Raw genomic sequence first — 21,581 nt, forward strand, 5'->3', positions numbered from 1 at the left:
TGACAGTAATAAATAATAGCAAATCTGACTGTAAGAGTGCTGAGTTAGGAGTGCCCCAGGGGTCTATATTGGGACCAACTCTTTTTATAATATTTTCAAATGACATCTACGATACCTGTTCCACACCAAATAGAATGATACTTTATGCTGATGACACAAATATATTCTTAGCCCATAAAACCTTGGGAAGTCTGGTAAACTTGGGTAATTATGCATGTGATGAATTCAGTAAATACTGTAGCGACAATGACCTTGTCTGCAATGTAAAGAAAACTATGTTTATCAATTTTTTACCTAAGAACGGTACTTCGAATCCAGAACTATTGAACAACATCAATATGTGTGGTGAAACTCTGGAATACTGCCAGGTAGCTAGATTTTTAGGAATACTCCTGGATCAAAAGCTAACATGGGAGGCACATATCGACAGTTTATGTGTAAAGGTTGGCAGTGCAAACTATGCAATTCGGAATCTGCAAGACACTGTCTCTACAGAAGTTATAAAACTCATGTATCATGGACTGGTACAATCAAGAATACAGTATGGATTGATCTTCTGGGGTAACTCTGCATATACTGACCGCATTTTTAAGGTTCAGAAAAGAGTCATTCGCTGTATGGACAAGTCTCGTCCACTGGACTCTTGTAAACCACTGTTTAAAAAATTCAACATCCTACCATTGCCGTGCTTATACATATTACAGCTAGTGTTATTTATCTATGATAATAAACACCTATATCCAAAAAACTCTGATATACATAATTACGCTACTCGGGTGAACATACTTTATACCACCCCTACTCTCGCTTGAGTGTGAGTCAAAATTCCCCAAAATACTTGGGTATTGAATGTTTCAATAAAATAACAACTTTTATAGGGATCAATAAAAGTAGAACTGTAAGTCAGTCTCGGATATACCTACACAGTAGGTTGAATGGACTGACGCCTATCGGAAACAAACTACTCCCCTGGCTAATGCCACGAAGGGCGATGGATTATATCCGACAGGCCTCAGTGCAGAAATCTTCACAGAAAATTTCCTGCATATGCAATTGGCAATACAACTGAAAGAGTCGACCTTCAATTTTGGAACGGGCACATTTGCAGACCGGTTTCGGGCTCATTGGTCACTCATCAGTGCAAAATAGTGGCCATCATCGACCTATAGTCAATGATATTCCATAATTGAAAATCGGAATTATTTTCAATTGCACTGACGCCTGTCGGATATAATCCATCGCCCTTCATGGTATTAGCCAGTGGAGTAGTTGTTTTCTGATAGGCGTCAATCCATTCAACCTACTGGGAAGGTATATCCGAGACTGACTTGAACGTTTAAATTTCATTTCTTTAGATTTGTTTACTGCCAGTCTTCAAGCATAGGCCACTGGCTAATAACAAAAGGATATCTCGAAAACGATCCATTTTTGGTATAAACACATACTCATATCATACCAGCTATCTGGAAATATGCTGTACATACTGTATGCATGAAAGCGATTGAGAAAGCTTTTGTGTGGTGAAACACGTGTTACAGTTTTGTGAACTGTCCAGTGGAAATCTCACAATAAAATGTTACTTGAATAAGTTATTATTATGCTTATTAACGCGAACCTTTCGCTAGACTTTATATATCCCACAGCACGCTATACAGAAAAAACAATCAGAAGATTCATAACACAAAAAACATGTTTTCTATGAGGACATGACTTTTTCATTTTCATCAGTTGTTTACTGTTTTTGGCACTATTCCTATCTGTTTAATAATATTTGTTGCTACTGGAACTGTGTCACTGTGGGAAAGTCATATTCATAAAATCTATCAAACCACGTTAATGGTATTTTTAGAATAGTTGGGTGATAACTCAAACAAACAATATGATATAGCTCATTTATTATAGACGAATATGTGAAAGCATATGAGCAGAAAATAACTTCCAACCAAAGTAGTATTCTGTTCGTACTGACAGTATTCAACTTCATAGATCTGCACAGACAACGTATCTCTCAGCGTCACATTTGAGGTCATTCCAGAGTAATTGGTATTTATCTGGTTGATATGATGCTTCTACGCAATGCTCTCTTCCATCTGCATCATTAGGTTCACCAGGAGACCAACTAGTGAAAGAGAACGGTTTTCCAATGGCTGTCCAATACCATATGTCACCGATCTTCTCGCCAGAAGTCCAGAAAGAAATGTGTTTATCAGAAACTGAAATGAAACCAATGATATCAGTTCAGCAATAATAATCAGTTAAATTCAATAGAGTTCACTCCAGAAATTATATTAGAGAGAATGAAGTCACTTGATGTGAATAAGGGTGTTGGGATCGATGGTTACCCCACATACTTCGTTAAAAACTGTGCCTCTGGTCTATGCTATGCCTCGAGTATATTATTTAACAAATCCATGCAGTCTGGTGCTTTCCCAGAGGTTTGGAAAACTGCTCTACTAGTCCCGATTTATAAAATCTCTATATAGTAGTAGAAACTCAGTAATACATTATCTAGGTATCACTAAACTGTCCATTTTCAGCAAATTGCTTGAAAGCATCGTTTATGACTCTATGTTTTATTATATCAAGTCATCAATCATAGAATGCCAGCATGGTTTTTTCCAAGGATACCATAGGAACAAATTTATTAATATATGCCGACTACATTTCAACTGCATTAGACAATCGAGCACAGATGGACTCACTGTATACTGATTTCAGTAAGGCATTCGATAAAGTCGACCATAACCTTATTATTTCAAAATTTGCTGGAATCGGTATACAGGGAGATTTCCATAGATGTCTTTCATCCTACCTTCACAATCGCAGTAAATGGATATAGATCTACTTCTTGGGAGTTCATCAAGGTTCACATCTGGATCCATTGATGTTTCTTGTATTCATAAATGATTTGAAAGATTGCTTCAAGCATTCACAAGTACTATTATATGCTGATGACTTGAAAATCTTCAGAAAGTAAAGACGATTAGAGATTACTCACAGATTCAAGAAGACCTCAATGCTTTTTCAGAATATTGTAACCTCAATAAATTGAAACTTGATTAATTGATGTGCATGTATATCCTTTTGTAGTAACAACATACCGATACATTTTCAATACCCCCTGGGCATTAATATTATTAACAGATTAGAGCGAATTAAAAATCTTAGTATCTATTTTGATACAAAAATGACTTTCAATTCCCATTTGGATTATGCAATGAATTCCTGCAGCAAAACTTTGGAATTTTTCTGCATAATATGCAAAGTCTTCAACAAGGCAGCAATCAAATCTATTTACTATGTATTTGTTTACAGTAAACTTAATTTCGGAAGTGTCATATGGAGCCCACATTATAAGACACATAAATTACGATTAGAAAGACTGATTTGTAAGGTACTTGCATTTCAAAATAACGAAGACTTATGTTACACTTGGCGTTAGCGAAATTCGATCTCACTACAAAATACAGCTTCTAGAACAACGAAGAATAATGACCGACTTAGTTTTCATTTATGAAATTATAACAAACTGTTATGACTCACCCAATCTAGTATCAATGATATTTTATCACGTTCCTCATGGGAACACTAGAAACAGAAAATTACTTGCCAGTCCAAATTTCAACACAAACTCCCCAATTACTAGAATGTCTGATTCTTTCAACAAATACTGTAGTAACGTAGATAGTTTCTCTATTACGTTGAATTCCTTTAACATAACTATGAGAAGAATATTTAATATTTTTAATGGATAATTGGTTAGTACGTACGAAATTTATTAGTTCATAAATTTAAATTTTTCATCCAGTCCATATTTCAAATTTACTGGTTGAGTGAAAATAGATCGGTATGTAACACAAAATTAAAGAACAATTAAAACCACTTTCCATTATTTTCTGTCCAAAATAATTTCTTATAGTTATTTTGGGTCAACAATTGATAAGACCGTAACCAGTATAAAGTACTGGTTTATGACAAAGTGAACGAAACCATTGAATAAATGAAAACTAACTGAAATTGTTGAGATCAGTATACGACACTAGACTTTTGGATGCTTTCGAACGTCTAAAAATAGCAAAGTGTGGGATAAGAGCTATGAACAGTTACAAAGGTCCCATTCCATCTGAATAGAAACGTCTTTGTTGGGAAATAGTTCTGTTCATCTCCTGAAGACGCCAATTTGGTTGGTGAAAGGCGTGTCGAAGATAGTATTGCAGTTCTGGTGATGAAGAAAAATGCAGAGGTTTCAGTTTAACGTTCTATCGAATCAATTGGCAATGTTATTATGAAACTGGAGATACCCTCAATCCCTATCCTTACTATTAGAAAATATTTGCTGACTGAAACACTAATGTCATTCCGTAGATAAAAGGATATAGCAAGAAAAAGACTGAAGTAGGAAAAGAAAACTCGAGAACATGCAAGACTGTTGAAAAGTTTTTCAGGATTGCATAAATTATAATTCTGATAAAATATTGTTTCAAAGTTACCTTTGTCTCGAATTGTTTCGTAAAGTTTGTCGTTTATCGTTTTGGTTTCAATGCTCACCAAAGCTTTGCCTAGAGATTGACAAAACACTCTAGATTTCGGATGTGTCATCTGAAAAATAAAACATTTGTTACTCAGACTCAAGTATGAATTGGGACAACAAAATGGGAAAAATATCATACGTTGCTGGCAATCCAAATAAAGTTTGAGGGCTTTTCATTTCTCGAATTTGAAAGAACTAGGTTAGGTATGAGTAGATATTTGAAAATTTTAGAGTATTTTTAATCTTGAACCAGGTGTAAACCAATTCAAACTCGTGCCCATAACGTTTCAGTCTCAGCTCGTATTAAAGTGAAATTTTGGTAGTATCCCAATTCGAATTGGTTGAATCATGAATATTTTTTGAGCATTTATATTTTTACAGAAAATTATTGCAACTTTGAATTTTCAAATAGAACACTATGTGTGTTCATACACGAATGTCCTACTTTAGTCTCTGGTCTAGATTCCTAGCCATACTGGCCATAGGACCAGAACATGTCATTGACATCGCTTCAGGCTTTACCAAACAAAGATTGAACGCCTGGATGGCAAGAAGATTTATGGACTTGTGGCAGAAACTTCCAGGATTGGCTCACTCAAGGAGTTTATTCACCCTTTGAAGCTTGATACCAAAAAGTTATTGGACTACAGTACGAATGAATTTCGATGGTTAACAGGCCTTCTTACAGATCACTGTCATCGGAATCATCATATGCAGAGACTTGGACTGTAGGAAAACAGTGTGTGTCGCCTCTGTTTGGAAAATGATGAAACATTAGAGCATACACTCCATGCCTGCCTCGTTGGCGATCGAATCAGGTTTCTAGAGTTCGGCAGAGTCGTATCATTACCAATTGACCTGAAAGACCACTCACCATACAAAGTAATCGGCTTCGTTAAGAAGCTGGGTTCATTTGGTCGAGTGTGGTCATTTGGTAGGTGTGAGCCACAATATACCCCTGCGGGTTGTTGTGGAGGAGATCGAATAGACCCACTTACTTTGAACCTAACCTAACCTAACCTACTTTAGTGAAAATATACTGCGATTTTGTTTCCAACGAAATTTTGAATACGTCTAGGAGGCTACCACCATTGATTAACATTCTCTTTACACCCATGATCTAATGTGGACATCAAATAATAATGAAAATAATAATATCGTTTATTATGCATAAAAATATATTTATACATAAAAGGAAAAGGGTTAGCCAAAGGCTATCTTCCACCCCTCCCAAAAATTATACAGTGAGTGTGAGGAAATAATTATAAAAATACTTATTCACCATCATAGTAGTGAAGTAAAGTGAAGTGAACTTTATTGACTACACTGTGAATAACTTACACGAGTAGCAGGTCAGTAACAGTACACATATAAATGTAAAAATAAAAAAAAATAAATATATAAAAAAGAAGGTGAATATATAGCAATGGACCAGTGAATTGTGGAGTTCATGTATTCTTCTCTTGAATAAAAGCAATGTTCTCAATGTTCTTTCAATTTTTTCTCAAAAAGATACATGCTGAGCTTTGTTAGGCCTTCATTAAATTTATTGTACAAATTCGAGTTGGGAGAGTTGAAAGAAGACATCTTCAGTCTGAACCTGTTTGGCCTCACCTGACTATTATTTCGGGTGGGATAGTTGTGGAAGTCTGAGTTCAACTTTAGATTTCCATTATTCGATTTTTGATGAAAAGTGACCTACAAGGTTGGTCGTAGCGCGTACCTTGAATTATTCTCAATGCCCTTTTTTGCAACTTCAATACTCTTGTTGCCTGACTGGAATTTCCCCATAAAATGGTACCATAGCTTATGTGCGAATGGAAGAGGGAGTGGTATGTAGTCAATAGCACATCTTTGTTCACAATATTTTTCAGTTTACGTAGCAAAAATAGTTGGCTAGACAGTTTATTGCATAGATGGTTTATGTGGCTATTCCACTTTAATTCATCATCGAGAGTTATTCCCAGGATTTTAGCAGTGGATCCATTCGAAATGTTTTTATCAGTGAAGAATATGATGTCCTGTGTCTTATCATTGTTCATTTTGAGTTTATTTGTCGTGAACCACAGTTCTGCTCTAGAGGCAGTAGTCGCCATAAGTTCATTGAGTACAAGTCGACTATAATGTGAATTTATAAATGAAGTGTCGTCAGCAAATGCAATACACATATCTGGAAACAAGTAATGAAATATATCTTCAACATAAATGGTGAACAACAATGGTCCAAGTACGGATCCCTGTGGCACACCAGGGAAGCGAAGTAGCGAAGTAGTTCCGTTGACAGATACCACTTGTTGACGGTTGGTTGAATAGGACTTTAAGACATTCAGTGGGGTTCTTCTTACCCCATAGTGCTCGAGCTTTGCCAGCAGCAGCTCATGTGAGACACAGTCAAACGCCTTAAATAAGTCACAGAGTGTGAGACCTGTTATCTACTATTTCTCCCATGACTCTGTTTACCGCCTGGAACGTGGAACAGTTCGTCCGAAATCCATATTGACAACAATGATATTCAAGTCCTAGAAACACTGCTGTTGAACGAACAAAAACATCTTCAAAAATTTCCTTCTTATATCTGTTTGATGAAATGCAATGCTCGTAGTAATGGTAGCCAAGAAAATAGTTTGCTATAGGTCAAACTTAGCTTACAATATTTGTATACGTTACGTTACATAACAATAACTTGAAGCTTCAACAAAAACACAAAAACGTACAGCAGCCACATAAAACTATACAGGGTGACTATAAGTTGCAATTCAGTTCATATTCCAACATAGCTGATTCGGGATCCTATACTTGTGATGCACTGTTTGGAATCTTGGGTGTAGTAATGAGTGATACTGATATTTTTTCCCAACACCAAACCGTTATTTTAACACCTCGACACCTGTTTCGATCTCCAAGTGATCATCTTCAAGAGGAATATCAAACTGATTTGATCTTCCTATTGAAGATGATCACTTGGTGATCGAAACACGTGTCGAGGTGGTAAAATAACGGTTTGGTGTTGGAAAAAACTCCAGTATCATTCGGGATCCTATGATATTGTACTGTGCATGGACATTAGATTTTTGAGAGGATTCAATCGTTTCAGTAGGTATGTTGTGAATGCAAAGACATTATCGGTGTTGGAATTAGTAGTTCACTTCACTTATCTCAACAAAAATACTGCGGAAAATCCGAACGGAAAAATGACCAATGAAAATCTGAACAAACAGTAAGTATTATATTACCGTAGACACCACATGGATATAGTAATTCCTTCCACTGATAGTTGCATATTGAGATTCGCTCACTTGGATATTGAAGACGTTTGTATTCGTATCTGGAAAATAAATGTTCATCATTAATAACCTTTCTCTGATTGTTAACAGCAAATGTGCACTTCAGTTTGTTATAAACTTAACATAATTTTTTTCTTTGTCTTTCTATATACAGGGTGAGTCATCGAGATTTCCTCGGTCCATTGCTACCAAAGAAAACAATTTTTCGAATTGCTCAATTTTTTTTCCAGTCATGTCGATGAATACTATCTTTCGAACTCATTTTCTCGCAGACTGGGTGATTCAGCCGACCGCGGCCAATCAAAGTTATATTTTTCAAATAGTATATGAATACGTCGTTAGATTTTGTATTTGTTTATCTCTCTAAGGAATATTTGTTTTTGAATATACATTGTGACTTTGCCAAGTTATTCCAGAAAAACATATTTTGCAGACAATATTTTTTTAATTCACCACTGGCATGTCTACAGCAATGAAGTGGACTTTATTAGAAATGATAAGTCAACACCACTATGATAATTTCTGGAGTCTCAACTTTCGGAAACAATATATAGGGTACTCGGTAAAACCGGTTGTTCTAAAACAGAACATACTGTATTTTTTCAATGGTATGAAATATTTCAACATTTCACTACTTTTTTATCACAGGTGTACTACAAATTATACCAAGTTTCAGTAACTGTCGTAACCACAGAAAATTGTATTTTCTTACGTTCACTTATTCCCGTGGGTTGGGCTACCTATCGGGTAGCCAGGAAGCCAATGCTGCCTTACGGACGGGGTTACCGGACTCCTGGTCAGTGGCAGAAATAAGTACGGTGAGGGGAACTAAAACTCCCCAAAAGCCTTTGCAAAACATGCCACCGTGGACCAGCCTACCCAAGCTGAGGTGTAAGAAATCGTGCCGACAGCTGGGCGAAACCTCATCAAAATCAGCCTACCTCTGGTAATGCGGGGCTCTGCCAGAGGTGACCAACTCTTTCCTTGCTACTCGTGGGAACAGACATGAGTAAAACAAACTCGAAAATAAAAACAACAAAAACGAAAACAAATCCTGAGGCTGAACAGAAGTGCTCACCTCAATCTAAGGCGGTGGCTGGGAATGAACAGGAATGTCCACACCAATCTACTGCTTGGAATGGGGCTGAACATAGCAAATCACCTCGTAATGTAATACAAAGGCCAAGACGTAAGCGCATTTGCGGCGCCGAAGCCAAAATGAGAAAGAGAGCGAAGAAGACAGGAGTATCAGCCCCCCCTCCTCCCCAGTCCATCTCCAACAGCAAGGGCACTTCCTGCGGCAGTTGCCAAGAGCTCCGCCCCTGCAGGAAAGCTCCCTCACTTGTGCACCTCCAGGGAGGGAACCCCAAGAAGGGGGACGGCAGTAATGTCGCTGCACCTTCCAAAACCTTTGCGGAGGCCACCGTGAGACACCTCAAGTTTGCCAAAAAGAGTTTGTGTTCGGCGAGTCTTGGCCTACACCTGCCAATATAAAGGAGATATCTCCCAGTGACCTGTCCACCTTCCTGGAAAGGACAGGATGGACGATGACCTAGGAGGACAACTTCTCGGGAGGATGTACAATGGATCGCATGTGACCTAAGTGCTGTGGGTCTACACTCACGCTCCCTATATATATATAACTATATATATATATATATATATATATATATATATATATATATATATATATATATATATATATCTATATAACTATAAATTGTTTTTGATTTGGGTATTTCAGTCAATATCTGCGGGCTATGGAAATACTATTTTTTGTTATTCAAGCTTTCGGAAAGTATATTTTCTCCTTTATCAAGAATGTCTACAAAATAAAGATCATGTGAACATTATACAGCAATAGATATGTTACAAAAACTCACCAAAGTTAGTATAAAATATAAAAAAGGCATATAAATCCAAACATAAAACGAAAAGTCGAATGCAAAATTTGACGTTGAAAATTTTGTTACAGCACCAGAGAAAATGTGATTATTATGATATTAACACATATAGAGAGTGAAAAATTATTAGTAATATGATATTGAAATTATTTGTTCAATTTTATTTATCAAAAGTTGAAATATAATTGTAAATTTGACTTAAATTTTGTATTTCTGATTTTTTGTTTGAATAAACATAAGTAAACATAATAATAATTCAAACAAAAAATCAGAAATACAAAATTTAAGTCAAATTTACAATTATATTTTAACTTTTGATAAATAAAATTGAACAAATAATTTCAATATCATATTACTAATAATTTTTCACTCACTATGTGTGTTAATATTATAATAATCACATTTTCTCTGGTGCTGTAACAAAATTTTCGACGTCAAATTTTGCATTTGACTTTCCGTTTTACGTTTGGATTTATATGCCTTTTTTATATTTTATACTAACTTTGGTGAGTTTTGTAACATATCTATTGCTGTATAATCTTCACATGATCTTTATTTTGTAGATATTCTTGATAAAGGAGAAAAATATACTTTCCGAAAGCTTGAATAACAAAAAATAGTATTTCCATATTTCTGGCACTCCTCAAACTGAGGAGTGCCAGATTAAAAAAATCGCAAAATAGGTTCTTCAGAAATAACTTGGCAATGCCGCAACGAAAATTCGAAAACAAACATAGAGAGAAAATAAATGTGGAATCGAATGAGATATTTATATACTGCGTGTTCCATTCAGAAAAATATAACTTTGGTTAGCCACGCTCGGCTGAATCACCCAGTATGCGAGAAAATAGTTTCAGTATTTATAGTATTGTTTTCACTGATAGGACTGAATGGGCCGAGGGAATCTTGTTGACTCACCCTGTATAGTGAGTATGAAATGAACTGTTATTTATTTTTTTATCAGTTATACTTCTGCTCATATTACTTCTACAAAAATATGATATTGTGTCAACTGCATAATAATTAATGAACTCTTGGCCTTCAAAAAAAAGTGAGTACAATATGTTTCAAGAAATCTACTGACTCATGCTGATTGTTATTTGCGGACATCAAAATATTAACAATTATATTTATGTACATTTTCAATTAAATCTACATTGAATCATATTGTGATAATTCCAAAATGGAGTTCAAAAAAGCATTTGAATTGAAGGGGTTATATTTTTTAGGAGTGATTAATTTTTTGGGAAAGAAAGTTTTTGGCTTTCTACTACTCCATCTGATACAAAAAAAAGGGGGGTGAGAGAATCTTCCAAAGAAAGGAAGGAAGTAATCTTCCAAAGAAAGGAAGGAAGTAATCATTACTTCCTTCCTTTCTTTGGAAGATTCTCTCATCCCCCTTTTTTTGTATCAGATGGAGTAGTAGAAAGCCAAAAACTTTCTTTCCCAAAAAAAGCATTTCTTTTGGCCATACACTCATAAAAAATCCCAAACTCACGGTTTCCAAACATTCTTCCACAATTACGTCATGAGTAGCACATGTCATGTGAATCAAAGTTCCTCTATCTATTGAAAAATATCAATTCCCAACTCACTCAGGAATAATGTAAAATATTCATTGCTTAAAAAAAACAACATTTTTCTCTTCGGGTGAATATTTCGCACCAAAATAAGAATTACTTTCTACACCTATTTTCACTTATAATTATAGTGGTTTATTTCATCTCATATATATAATATTTCATGTTATTTTTCCTTTTTCTTTCCATTTTCCATACCTAACTACACTTCAGCACACTTCATTTCCAGAAAATATTGAACTAACGTAATAATTATTTTTTCCCTAAGGTTGCGCTGGTTTAGTAGGAATGGAATCTTCAGTATTTGCTCGGCTAAGATTTCTGCCTTAGTGCGGCAAGCAGGCATGGTCGTGAGATTAGATAGAGGAGAGCATAATTTCAGCAAGTAGTCTCATAATCAAAATAATGATCCTGACAGAGTGGTCTGATTAGAGCCTTGATATTTCATCTGTTTTTTCTTCTCTTTTTGGATAATATTCGTCTCATCAGGAGCTGAAAACTCTACGACAAATATCGTTTTGCTCCGATAATCGAGAATAACTACAGCGAGCTCACTAGCTTTTATGAGCCTGAAGGTGGGAAATGAATATTTCCAATTCGACACCTATTTTTACATTTTTAAAACTATCATTGTTATTATTCAAGTCTTAGACGAAATTTCAATTGATATTCTGTGAACTCAGAGGAGTTTGAAGAGTCGTGTTTCATGAAATTGTCGTATCTCGGGATTGTTGATCGTCGTACGTTTTAATGTGATGTTGATGCCAACCACTCATATCGTTGCTGTAAAACAGTCAAAAAGGCGACCCTTATTGAAGCTGATATTGCGAATGAATAGAACAGAAGATTGTGAATGAAAATCATCTCCACATGGGGTATTCAGAAAAAACAATTTTTAAGTAATATAATCAAGAGATTCATGATATTGATGGATTGTGATATCAGTTTTTGATTTACTCAACTGAAAAAACAGTGTGTTTTATTCAATTTGTGTTTCATTTGATTGATTTTGCTTTTGAAAATCAAGTTCAATTTGTACTTACAAATTTAAAAAATTATTCGAAGAAGATTAGCGACTTTCTGAGGAAACATACATACAAAACTATAAAGATTTCTCACATAACGTCCTTTCATATATGGAAAGGAAAAAACTGCATCTAAAACAACTACATTCATATTCTTAAGCATTTCACAATGCTCCAGAACAATTTCTAATATTGTGGATCACAGAAAAACACCTTCAGTACACAAAAAACATCAATATTTAGTTTTATTTTAAAATCATTCACTAATTAAGTTTAGAACCAGACAATATTTTTCTAAATTGTAATTACACTTTGGAAACTGAAACAGTTTGCTCACCTGTAGCATTTTGTTCATTTCCAAATGCACCAATTATGCAACAGCCGAATAGAAATATCTTGGTCAACATTTTGAACTTATTTGATAGAACCATTGCATTTTCGTCTGTATATATAGGTTTCATATCTCTGCCTTATCTCATATTGTTTTGGTAACGAAAATGTGCAATAATCAATGATTTTTAGGTGAAGAGAATGAAGAAATCACTTTATCAGAATATGGTATAATATATTCATAATTATTGACACGTTTGAAGGTGACATCATTGAACTTAGTATGAATACGAAACGACTTTTTCAATTATCTCACGTTTGATGTTAATAATTGTAAAATCTAATACTTTTCTTTCCGTAATACCAAATAGGAAACGATATAAATTAAGCTAAAAATTATGAAATGGCAAAGTTCATCTACGAAATTTGCTTTTGAACCTAGTCTTATACGTATTCACTTATAGAAAACGAATATTAAATGTAGTCATTATCTAAACTAGAAATCCCTAATATACATAAAACTCAATAATATACATAAACCTCAATATTTTGTTCAACAAATGGAAAAATATTAGATGTTTTATAAAAAATTCATATATAAACTGTGAAAATCATTTTTATACATGAGTGTATGAACATAAGAAGATGAATATGTATGTATATGAACATCAATGATTATCTAGTAGGGTAGGTATGAAATTATGACCATAGAACTCTTCATAGGTATTTCAATATCTTCGTTGATTATTTTGTAGTTAACAAAAATTTTATTTATATCAAAAGACCCCACATTGCTATCTCGTTGCGAATATTGAAATTAATAATTGTATAACAAACGTCCAAGAAATCATTTGAGGCTGATCAAAAAAAAGAATACTTCTTCAATATTGTTGGACGAAATTCAAGATTCTGATGAAAAAACTTCATGAGAAACAGTGGGTATGGCATTATATTGTAATCAATATCGTAGACAGATGGATGAATGTATTAATGTTTATTTGCTCAGGAAAACAAAAATTAGCGTAATTGCCATGATTAACCTTCTTTTCCTAGCTACTCGTGGGACTTTTATGGACAGAGTAAAATTAAAAATTCTTTCTGATGCTGAGTCTACAGAGAAGATGGATGTCGAGTTTACGACTCCAACAGACCTTCCTGTAAATTTAGTTCAGGAGCGAGTCTACAGAGGAGATGGATGTCGAGTTTATGCCTCTAACTGACCTCCCTGTAAATTTAATTCAGGAGCTAGTCTACAGAGGAGATGGATGTCGAGTTCACGACTCCAACAGACCTTCCTGTAAATTTAGTTCAGGAGCGAGTCTACAGAGAAGATGGATGTCGAGTTTACGACTCCAACAGACCTTCCTGTGAATTTAGTTCAGGAGCGATTCTACAGAGGAGATGGATGTCGAGTTTATGCCTCTAACTGACCTCCCTGTAAATTTACATCAGGAGCGAGTCTACAGAGGAGATGGATGTCGAGTTCACGACTCCAACAGACCTTCCTGTAAATTTAGTTCAGGAGCGAGTCTACAGAGGAGATGGATGTCGAGTTTATGACTCTAACTGATCTCCCTGTAAATTTAATTCAGGAGCGAGTCTACAGAGGAGATGGATGTCGAGTTCACGACTCCAACGGACCTCCCTGTAAAATTAGTTTAGGAGCGAGAGCTTCTCAACTCACCAACTCCTGATCCAACAACTGAACCTCAAAATAAGGTTTGGTGGTGCAGCCAGGAAACGACTAAGTCGTCTCCTCAAGATCGGGGAACATTATAAAACCGCTTTGCACCAAATTTTTGAGCGGCGTACGCAGAATCTGTCTCAGGTGGGGAAACAAACCCCCCATGAGCAGGTTAGCAAATGTTTGCGCTCAAGTGATGATTCACCAAAACCAGAAGCGAAAAACTGCACGGCTGAATCTAAGGCATCGTCAGGTGTAGCTGACGTGCAAAAACCCTCATATGGAAAGTTTGACATGGGTATCAAGGTGGGATTCTTGCAATTCGACTATCTGCTACCTCATTAACAAAGCATATACTTTGTGCCCCATCTGACCTGAAAGACCACTCACCATACAAACTAATCGGCTTCGTTAAGAAGCTGGGTTGCGGTGGAGGGTCGAAGAGACACGCTCACTTTGGACCTAACCTAACCTAACCTCTCCAAACCCAGCCTGAAATGTGTCACTTTGGTAAAGAGGAAAAGAAATTGTACTGTTCGCTGGAAAAAAAACCCATATTTAATAAATCTGGTGTCTTTTTTGTTTGGAGTATGCCTATATTGTGAGAAGTTTTAGATATTGTTGTCTATTGTCAAGAGAATTGGAACTTTCTGTGTTTTTTACCACTTTTATTTGTAACTAACGTGACTGCAGTTTCGTCCTATAACGACATATCCAAATTCAAACTTTGAACTAACAATGGTTCATTACATTAGCCCTTATATACATATATTACCCCTGTAAGTACTAATAGAGGTACTTGGCTCGATTGAGTACCTGAATTTACAGTTTATTACCTACAAGGATAGTATTTGTATATGAGGGCTAATGTAATGGACCATTGTGAGTTTGAAGTTTGAGTTTGAAAATGTGCTCATAGGACGAAACTGCAGTAACGTTAGTTACAAATGAAAGTGATGAAAAATATAGAAACTTCCAATTCTCTGTTGTTCATTATGATTTCCTACCACGTAGTAACGGCTACATCCATCAAATATTTTCATGTTATCGCATTTGCTATGAAGTGGCCGTGTCAGGTGACGCCGAATCATCTAAAAAACATCACTAAAAAACAGTACTGTTTACAGCTCACGCGTTTTATTTAAATTCACATTTAAAGTTCTTGCTGGTGTTTATTGTATATAATACATTTGTAACAGAATTTAATTGTATCTATATTTATTGATCATAATAGAACTTTTTTGAGAATTAAATAATTATGTTTTGTTCATTGCTATTTGATTGAAAAAAATTGTCACTTCCAATGAAAGTTGTACAAAAAAACTATTTATCAAAAACTCGAAAATAATTATTATATTGAGATGTTATTTGAACCATCAAAAATTCTTGAGTTACGGCAATTGTACTTCCTTGGATCAACAATTTCCGAGCATTACCGAAAATTTGAATAACAATCAACAAATCACTGCCACAACACAAGAAATGAAATTTCATACTACTGAATTATTTTTATCTTGGACCGAAATTAAATATCTTCGTGGTATATGAAGCAAAATCGACTACTGAAACCCGAAGGAAAAAAATTCATTGTATATTTGAGCAGGTCATATACTATAATGAAAAATGATGAATGAAATTTTTCATGATGATCTTCTACCACGTAATAACTAACGGCTACATCAATCAATTCATTAAGGATATTTCTTCACACCAATCATTCTTGTGAAATATTACAGCACATATTCTAAAAACACTTTATTGTGTGATTTTCACTAGATAGTTTTGCAAAAACGCAACACGTGTTTCGCCATACAATGGCTTCCTCGGGCGAGGAAGCCATGTATGGCGTGTTATAAGACACGCCTGAGGAACGATTTTTTCAATTTCAACTTCATCTCCAAACTTTTCACACTATTGGTGGTTCATTCTTCTTTTGGTTGTCATGCTAGCCAAAGCCTTGCCTATGTAAGTTGCAAAAGAATAAAATAAATTGTCCGAGCCTGATTCGTCAAAATTCATCATTCCATTGTCTTGAACATGGTAACTTCCAGGTATTCATTAGCTTTTCGTGAATTTGTGGGAATCTACATTAATTACTTCATAAGAAGTGGTTGATTGATAATGAATAAGTAGGATTATAATAATACTTCAAAATTCACACAATACTAATGCTATTAGCTCTTTCAATACAACGTCCCATCTTCCCAGCAAGTTATAACTCGTTTAGAACTCGCTCAGAAGATAATACAGCCGAAGAAGCCGAAACTGTAGAATATGGTCAATGATGAGCAACATCGTTCAATCCCTTTGATATCAGTGAAATCATTCGTGTTGTAAATTACGATGGGAGAATACAGCAGAAATATATTTTTTCAACTGTGTCACTTTAAGTAGAACATATTTTCGGAATGCTTGAAACTACGTTTCAGCATGGTAGGGTAGTAATTGAAACAACCAATAAGTTATACCTCGTTTATTATCGACGAATATGTGAAAGCAAATGAGCAGAAAATCACTGTCCAACCAAATACCATAATAAATTCAAAATGATGAAACAAAGTATTCACTTGAGCAAAATATATTCTGAGTGATTGTATGCACAGTATGCACTGTTCTTCAACATATAGTATTTGGTTTGTACTAATAGCATTCAAGTTTAATGATCTACACAGACAACGAATCTTTCAGCGTCACATTTGAGATCGTTCCACAATAGGTGATATTTATCTGGATTATACGATGCCTCTACACAGTGTTCTCTTCCATCTGCATCGTTAGGTTCACCAGGAGCCCAACTGGTGAAAGAGAAAGGTGCTCCAATGGATGTCCAATACCATAAAGCACCAATCTTCTCGCCGGAAGTCCAGAAAGAAGATGATTTATGAGAAACTGAAATGAAACCAATAAAATCAATGAATATACGCCTCAGTATTGGAGAAATACGCAATTGTAAAACTTTGATATATCACCACCAATCTTTCAATTCCGTGGAAAAATTGTTTGACATTGTTGAAAGGTAGGAACTGTTCGGAAACAGCAACTAAATCTTTAGAAATTCAGTTGTTTAGTGTTTTTTACACACTCTTTGTTTTCAGCGTGAACTACCTTCGAATTAATTTTTGCCAATATTCCCGCACATTCTTGCATCATTAGTCGCTGAAGCAAGGAATGTGCAATGCTCTACAATTCCATTTTCATTCAGTCCATATGAATCTATAAAAACTTTCGTCCCAGTATTTTCAATAAATACTTGGAGTTATTTGGATCAACGATTGATGATACCATCATCAGTATAAAGTATCTACTGATCTATGACAAAGTCAGTCTTGTCCGTGAATTATTTCTCAAACCCATTCAAATAACCATTAGGAGAATGATGATGTCGGTTTGTGAGATTTTAATAACACGTATCCGTGACGTGATTTCACAGACATAAGAAAATCAATTAATGCGATGATGCAAATGAATGTGCTGAAATAACGACATTTCAGAAAACAACGTTTTTCTTCACGAATCAATTTCTTTAAAACAAGCACATTTTTCACAGACTCGTATCAAAGAAAATGTAGTACATCTTCAATTTAGATGAAAAATTTAACTTTGCCCCACTCGTTTTTGAGAACGGTCATAGAATAAATGAAAACTATTTGGAATTGATAGAATCGCTACGTGACAAAAGACTTTTAGATGCTTTCGCAAGTCTGGAAAAGTGAAAAATGACAAAGTTTCCATTTTAAGTAAATCATTGTTCAGAATTTTATGAATTACTTTGTTTCTCACAAGCTATAATTCTAATGAAAGATTTTTTCAATATTACCTTTGGCTCCAAAGTTTTCGTAAAGTTCATCGTTTATCGCTTTGCTCTTAATGCTGACCAAAGATTTTCCTAGAGATTGACAGAACACTCTTGCTTTCGGATGTGACATCTGAAAAATGAAAAAATTTGTTGCTCAGACTCAAATATTCATTAGGACACCAAAATAGGAATGGATATCATCATTAGGAAAACTAGATGATCGGGTTTTAGTAGATATTTGAAAAAATCCCCACAATATTATTATATAATATATAAATTATGTGAACCGATTTAGACTCGCCCCTATAATTTTATTGTCTCAGATGTTGAAGTGTGATTTTGATAGTTCCAATGATACCGCAATCGGAATTGAATGTATTATGAATATTTTTGTGGCATTTCCAGTTTTACTGGAAAGTACTTACTCCTTTTGGATTTTTGTGAAATACGAGTACTTCCTTGAATATGGCCGATTATTTCACATATGAATTACCTATTTCAGTAAAAATACACTACGATTTTTCTTGTGTGGAATTCAAATACATCTAGGAGGCTGCGACCACGATCTAATGTGGACATCAAATCAAACCAAATTTCAACCCACCAAATTTCCACATTGGCACCAAAAGATGCAATAAAGTTATAGGGACAAGCCTGAGGGAGTTTTCATCAGTTATGTATATCTAAATAATGTCACAGATAAATATTTTTGAATTAGGACCAGTTTTATGAAATTAGTTGGGTCCCAAAAACGAACAAAAAGGTTTTTCAAGAATTTGCATATTAAGGAATCCTATACTAATATATGTTTGATGAAATTCAATGTCCGTTGTGGTATAAGCCAGGAAAATTGATTGCTGAAAGTCAAACTAGAAACTGCATATATAGTGGAAGAACGGAGTTAAAGTAGAACCCCAATAAATTTGAAAATACAAAATTATAAGTGGCAGTCGAACTGAACAGAGTAGTCTCGATTAACTTGAGAGTATGAAAACGCTTGATAAAACTATTGTGGAGCAAAACACGTGTAGCGGTTGTTTACATTTTTTTGAACGGTCCAATGAAAATCTTGCGATGAAATGGTGTTTCAACACGTTATGGATTTGATGTATATCAAGTATCGACCAATTTCAATTGAAGCCTCAACGCTTCAACAGAAGCACAAGCACATAAAACTATACAGGGTAAATATAAGTTGCATTTCAGATAATACTCCACGGGATATTATTATATCGTACTGTGCATGGACGTTGGGAGAAGTGTCGTTTTCAAATTTCAATTCGAAATATTCATTCTCTGTGACTATCGTCGATAGACAAAGTTATAAGATTTTTGTGTAACATCATTCGTTTCGAGATGTTTTAAATGAAAAGACGTTATCGGTGCTGGAGTTGCCAGTTTATTTCATTACTTTTTCAACAAGAATAATGGCGAAACTCCAAACGGACAATTATGAAATACGTCCAATGAAAATATGAACAAATATGTTATGAAATGTTCCAAACAATGATCACTATTAGAGCCAATATTATCTTACCGTAGACACAACATGGAAATAGTAATTCTTCCCACTGATAGTTGCAAACTTGGAAACACTCAATTGGATATCATAGATGTTTGTACTCGTATCTGGAAATGAAAATATCACAAATAAACTTCCTCACGTTTTTCTTTCATGTGAATCAGTTCTCGGGAAGTTATTTCATAGACGTTTCCACTATTTATATAGCATTTTTTTAAATGACTCAATTTCAGTATATCATAATGAGGTAAAACTTTATTTCGATATTTTTAACTGAAAAATGAAACTTATGACGAAGCTATCACATTTTTTTTGTAATCTATATGAAAATTCCGAAATGTAGTATTTCGTTTTCATGGATTTCCATCACTTATCGACCTTTATTTCGGTATGGAAACTACATAGTGTTTCCTAATTTCGGTACAAAACTGTAAGTGCTCCCTCAGAAGCTAATTTTATAAAAAATAAACTGAATTTCGAGCCGTCACTGGAGTTAATAATTCGTTTCTAATCGAGACTGAAGAAACCTGTCATCTTCCGAAATGAACTCGTTCAACCTTTGTGAAATTGAATGAGAGACATTCACACTAGAATGCATATAAAAAATTCAAAAGGAAAATTTGAAGTGCCCTGTATTTTGGAAGGAATACATTTCCAGACCTATGTTCATCGGATTTTCGTCTCAATATCAACACCTTATCACGTTCTCATATTTTTACTGCAATCTGGAGCCACTTTATATATTTCGGCATATCAAAGCAAATTTCAATTTCAGACATCTTAAACTATTCCTTAAATGTTTACTGATGAATGATAGAAAATGAGAACAGTTTTCAAATTGATGATGTACAAAAAATGTAATTTGACGAAATAATTTTTCGAGAAGGTCAGGAATGGAAAGTTTGAAGAGAAAATTTTTCGCGATGTGTTCTTACTGTTTGTTTACGACAATTCTGCACTGTAGTTTGTTACGAACATATCATATTTCTTATCTTCATCTTCATCTATTTTTCTTTTTGTGTATTATACGATTACTGACACTTTTGGCACGAAATAGAGTTGTGACTATGCAATAATTTACCTTCCTTAATGATTTTGAAAATAATGTACGGAAAAATAAAAACCGAATATAATTCCTTGGAATATTATTATGATATCACTGATAATTTTGATTGATTTTGATATTTCGTAATTGATTTACTGAACTGAACTGAACTAAACTGAAAAACACTCTTCTTGACTCAATTTGTATTCCATATAAATGTTTTTTCTATGGACTATCAAGTTCAATATGTACAAAAAATTTTAAAAATTGTTTGGCGACTTGCTAAGAAAAAAGATGGATGCTTATATCATATTTTCGCAAATCTATGTCGATCACTTACATAAAATTGTATCATATACGGAAAGGAATCAAAAATGTATCTGAAATAACTACCTTCCATTAGAAACGTCGAATTTCACGAAATTGAAATGTAGAACCACAACCTCTCTATACCAGATCGTGAAAAATTATCCTCGCAATTTAAAATTTTCTGGAATCCGGGAAAATACTCTTCTCGTGCAGAGAGAAAGGTTCAGAATCATTCCACAATATTTTAGAACGTCCGGAAACATTCCGGATGTTTCAAAATGGAATCTATATCATGAATTCCTTTTGACCAGTGACTCATTCAGAGAAAAGCCATACATTTCACATATTATGAATGCAGTGATTTCTTCGAATGTGAAATAACAAGAAAAACATTTTTCGAAATTGTAATTACACTAAGAAAACTGAAAGAGCTTGCTCACCTGTAGCATTTTGATCATTTCCAAATGCACCAATTATGCAACAACCTAATAGAAATATTTTGGTCAACATTTTGAACTTATTTGATGAAACCATCACATTTTCGGCTTTATATAGGCATTTTTTATCTCTG

General features: G+C 34.6%; 1 protein-coding gene across 3 annotated transcripts; it reads right to left on the bottom strand.

Moving 5' to 3' along the window:
- Positions 1 to 1,878: 1,878 nt before the first annotated feature.
- Positions 1,879 to 21,581, bottom strand: LOC111515937 (C-type lectin mosGCTL-1). 3 transcript variants are annotated; one of them, XM_074176073.1, is made up of 4 exons: positions 21,451 to 21,530; positions 7,765 to 7,856; positions 4,491 to 4,599; positions 1,879 to 2,213 (listed from the first exon to the last, which is right to left on the bottom strand). In XM_074176073.1, exons 1-4 carry the CDS (start codon positions 21,518 to 21,520, stop codon positions 1,981 to 1,983), a joined length of 504 nt encoding a protein of 167 aa, XP_074032174.1. In that variant the 5' UTR covers positions 21,521 to 21,530; the 3' UTR covers positions 1,879 to 1,980. The 3 variants fall into 3 exon arrangements, with proteins under 3 accessions (XP_074032174.1, XP_074032173.1, XP_023027361.2); XM_074176072.1 differs by lacking the exon at positions 21,451 to 21,530 and adding an exon at positions 12,662 to 12,820; XM_023171593.2 differs by lacking the exons at positions 1,879 to 2,213; positions 4,491 to 4,599; positions 7,765 to 7,856 and adding exons at positions 16,797 to 17,227; positions 18,156 to 18,264; positions 19,672 to 19,763 and having other exon boundaries at positions 21,451 to 21,581.

This window comes from Leptinotarsa decemlineata, unplaced genomic scaffold, assembly GCF_025532065.1.
Source record: "Leptinotarsa decemlineata unplaced genomic scaffold, Ldec_3_MD MMD2_tig00001393_RagTag_RagTag, whole genome shotgun sequence".
NCBI classification, from domain to species: domain Eukaryota; kingdom Metazoa; phylum Arthropoda; class Insecta; order Coleoptera; family Chrysomelidae; genus Leptinotarsa; species Leptinotarsa decemlineata.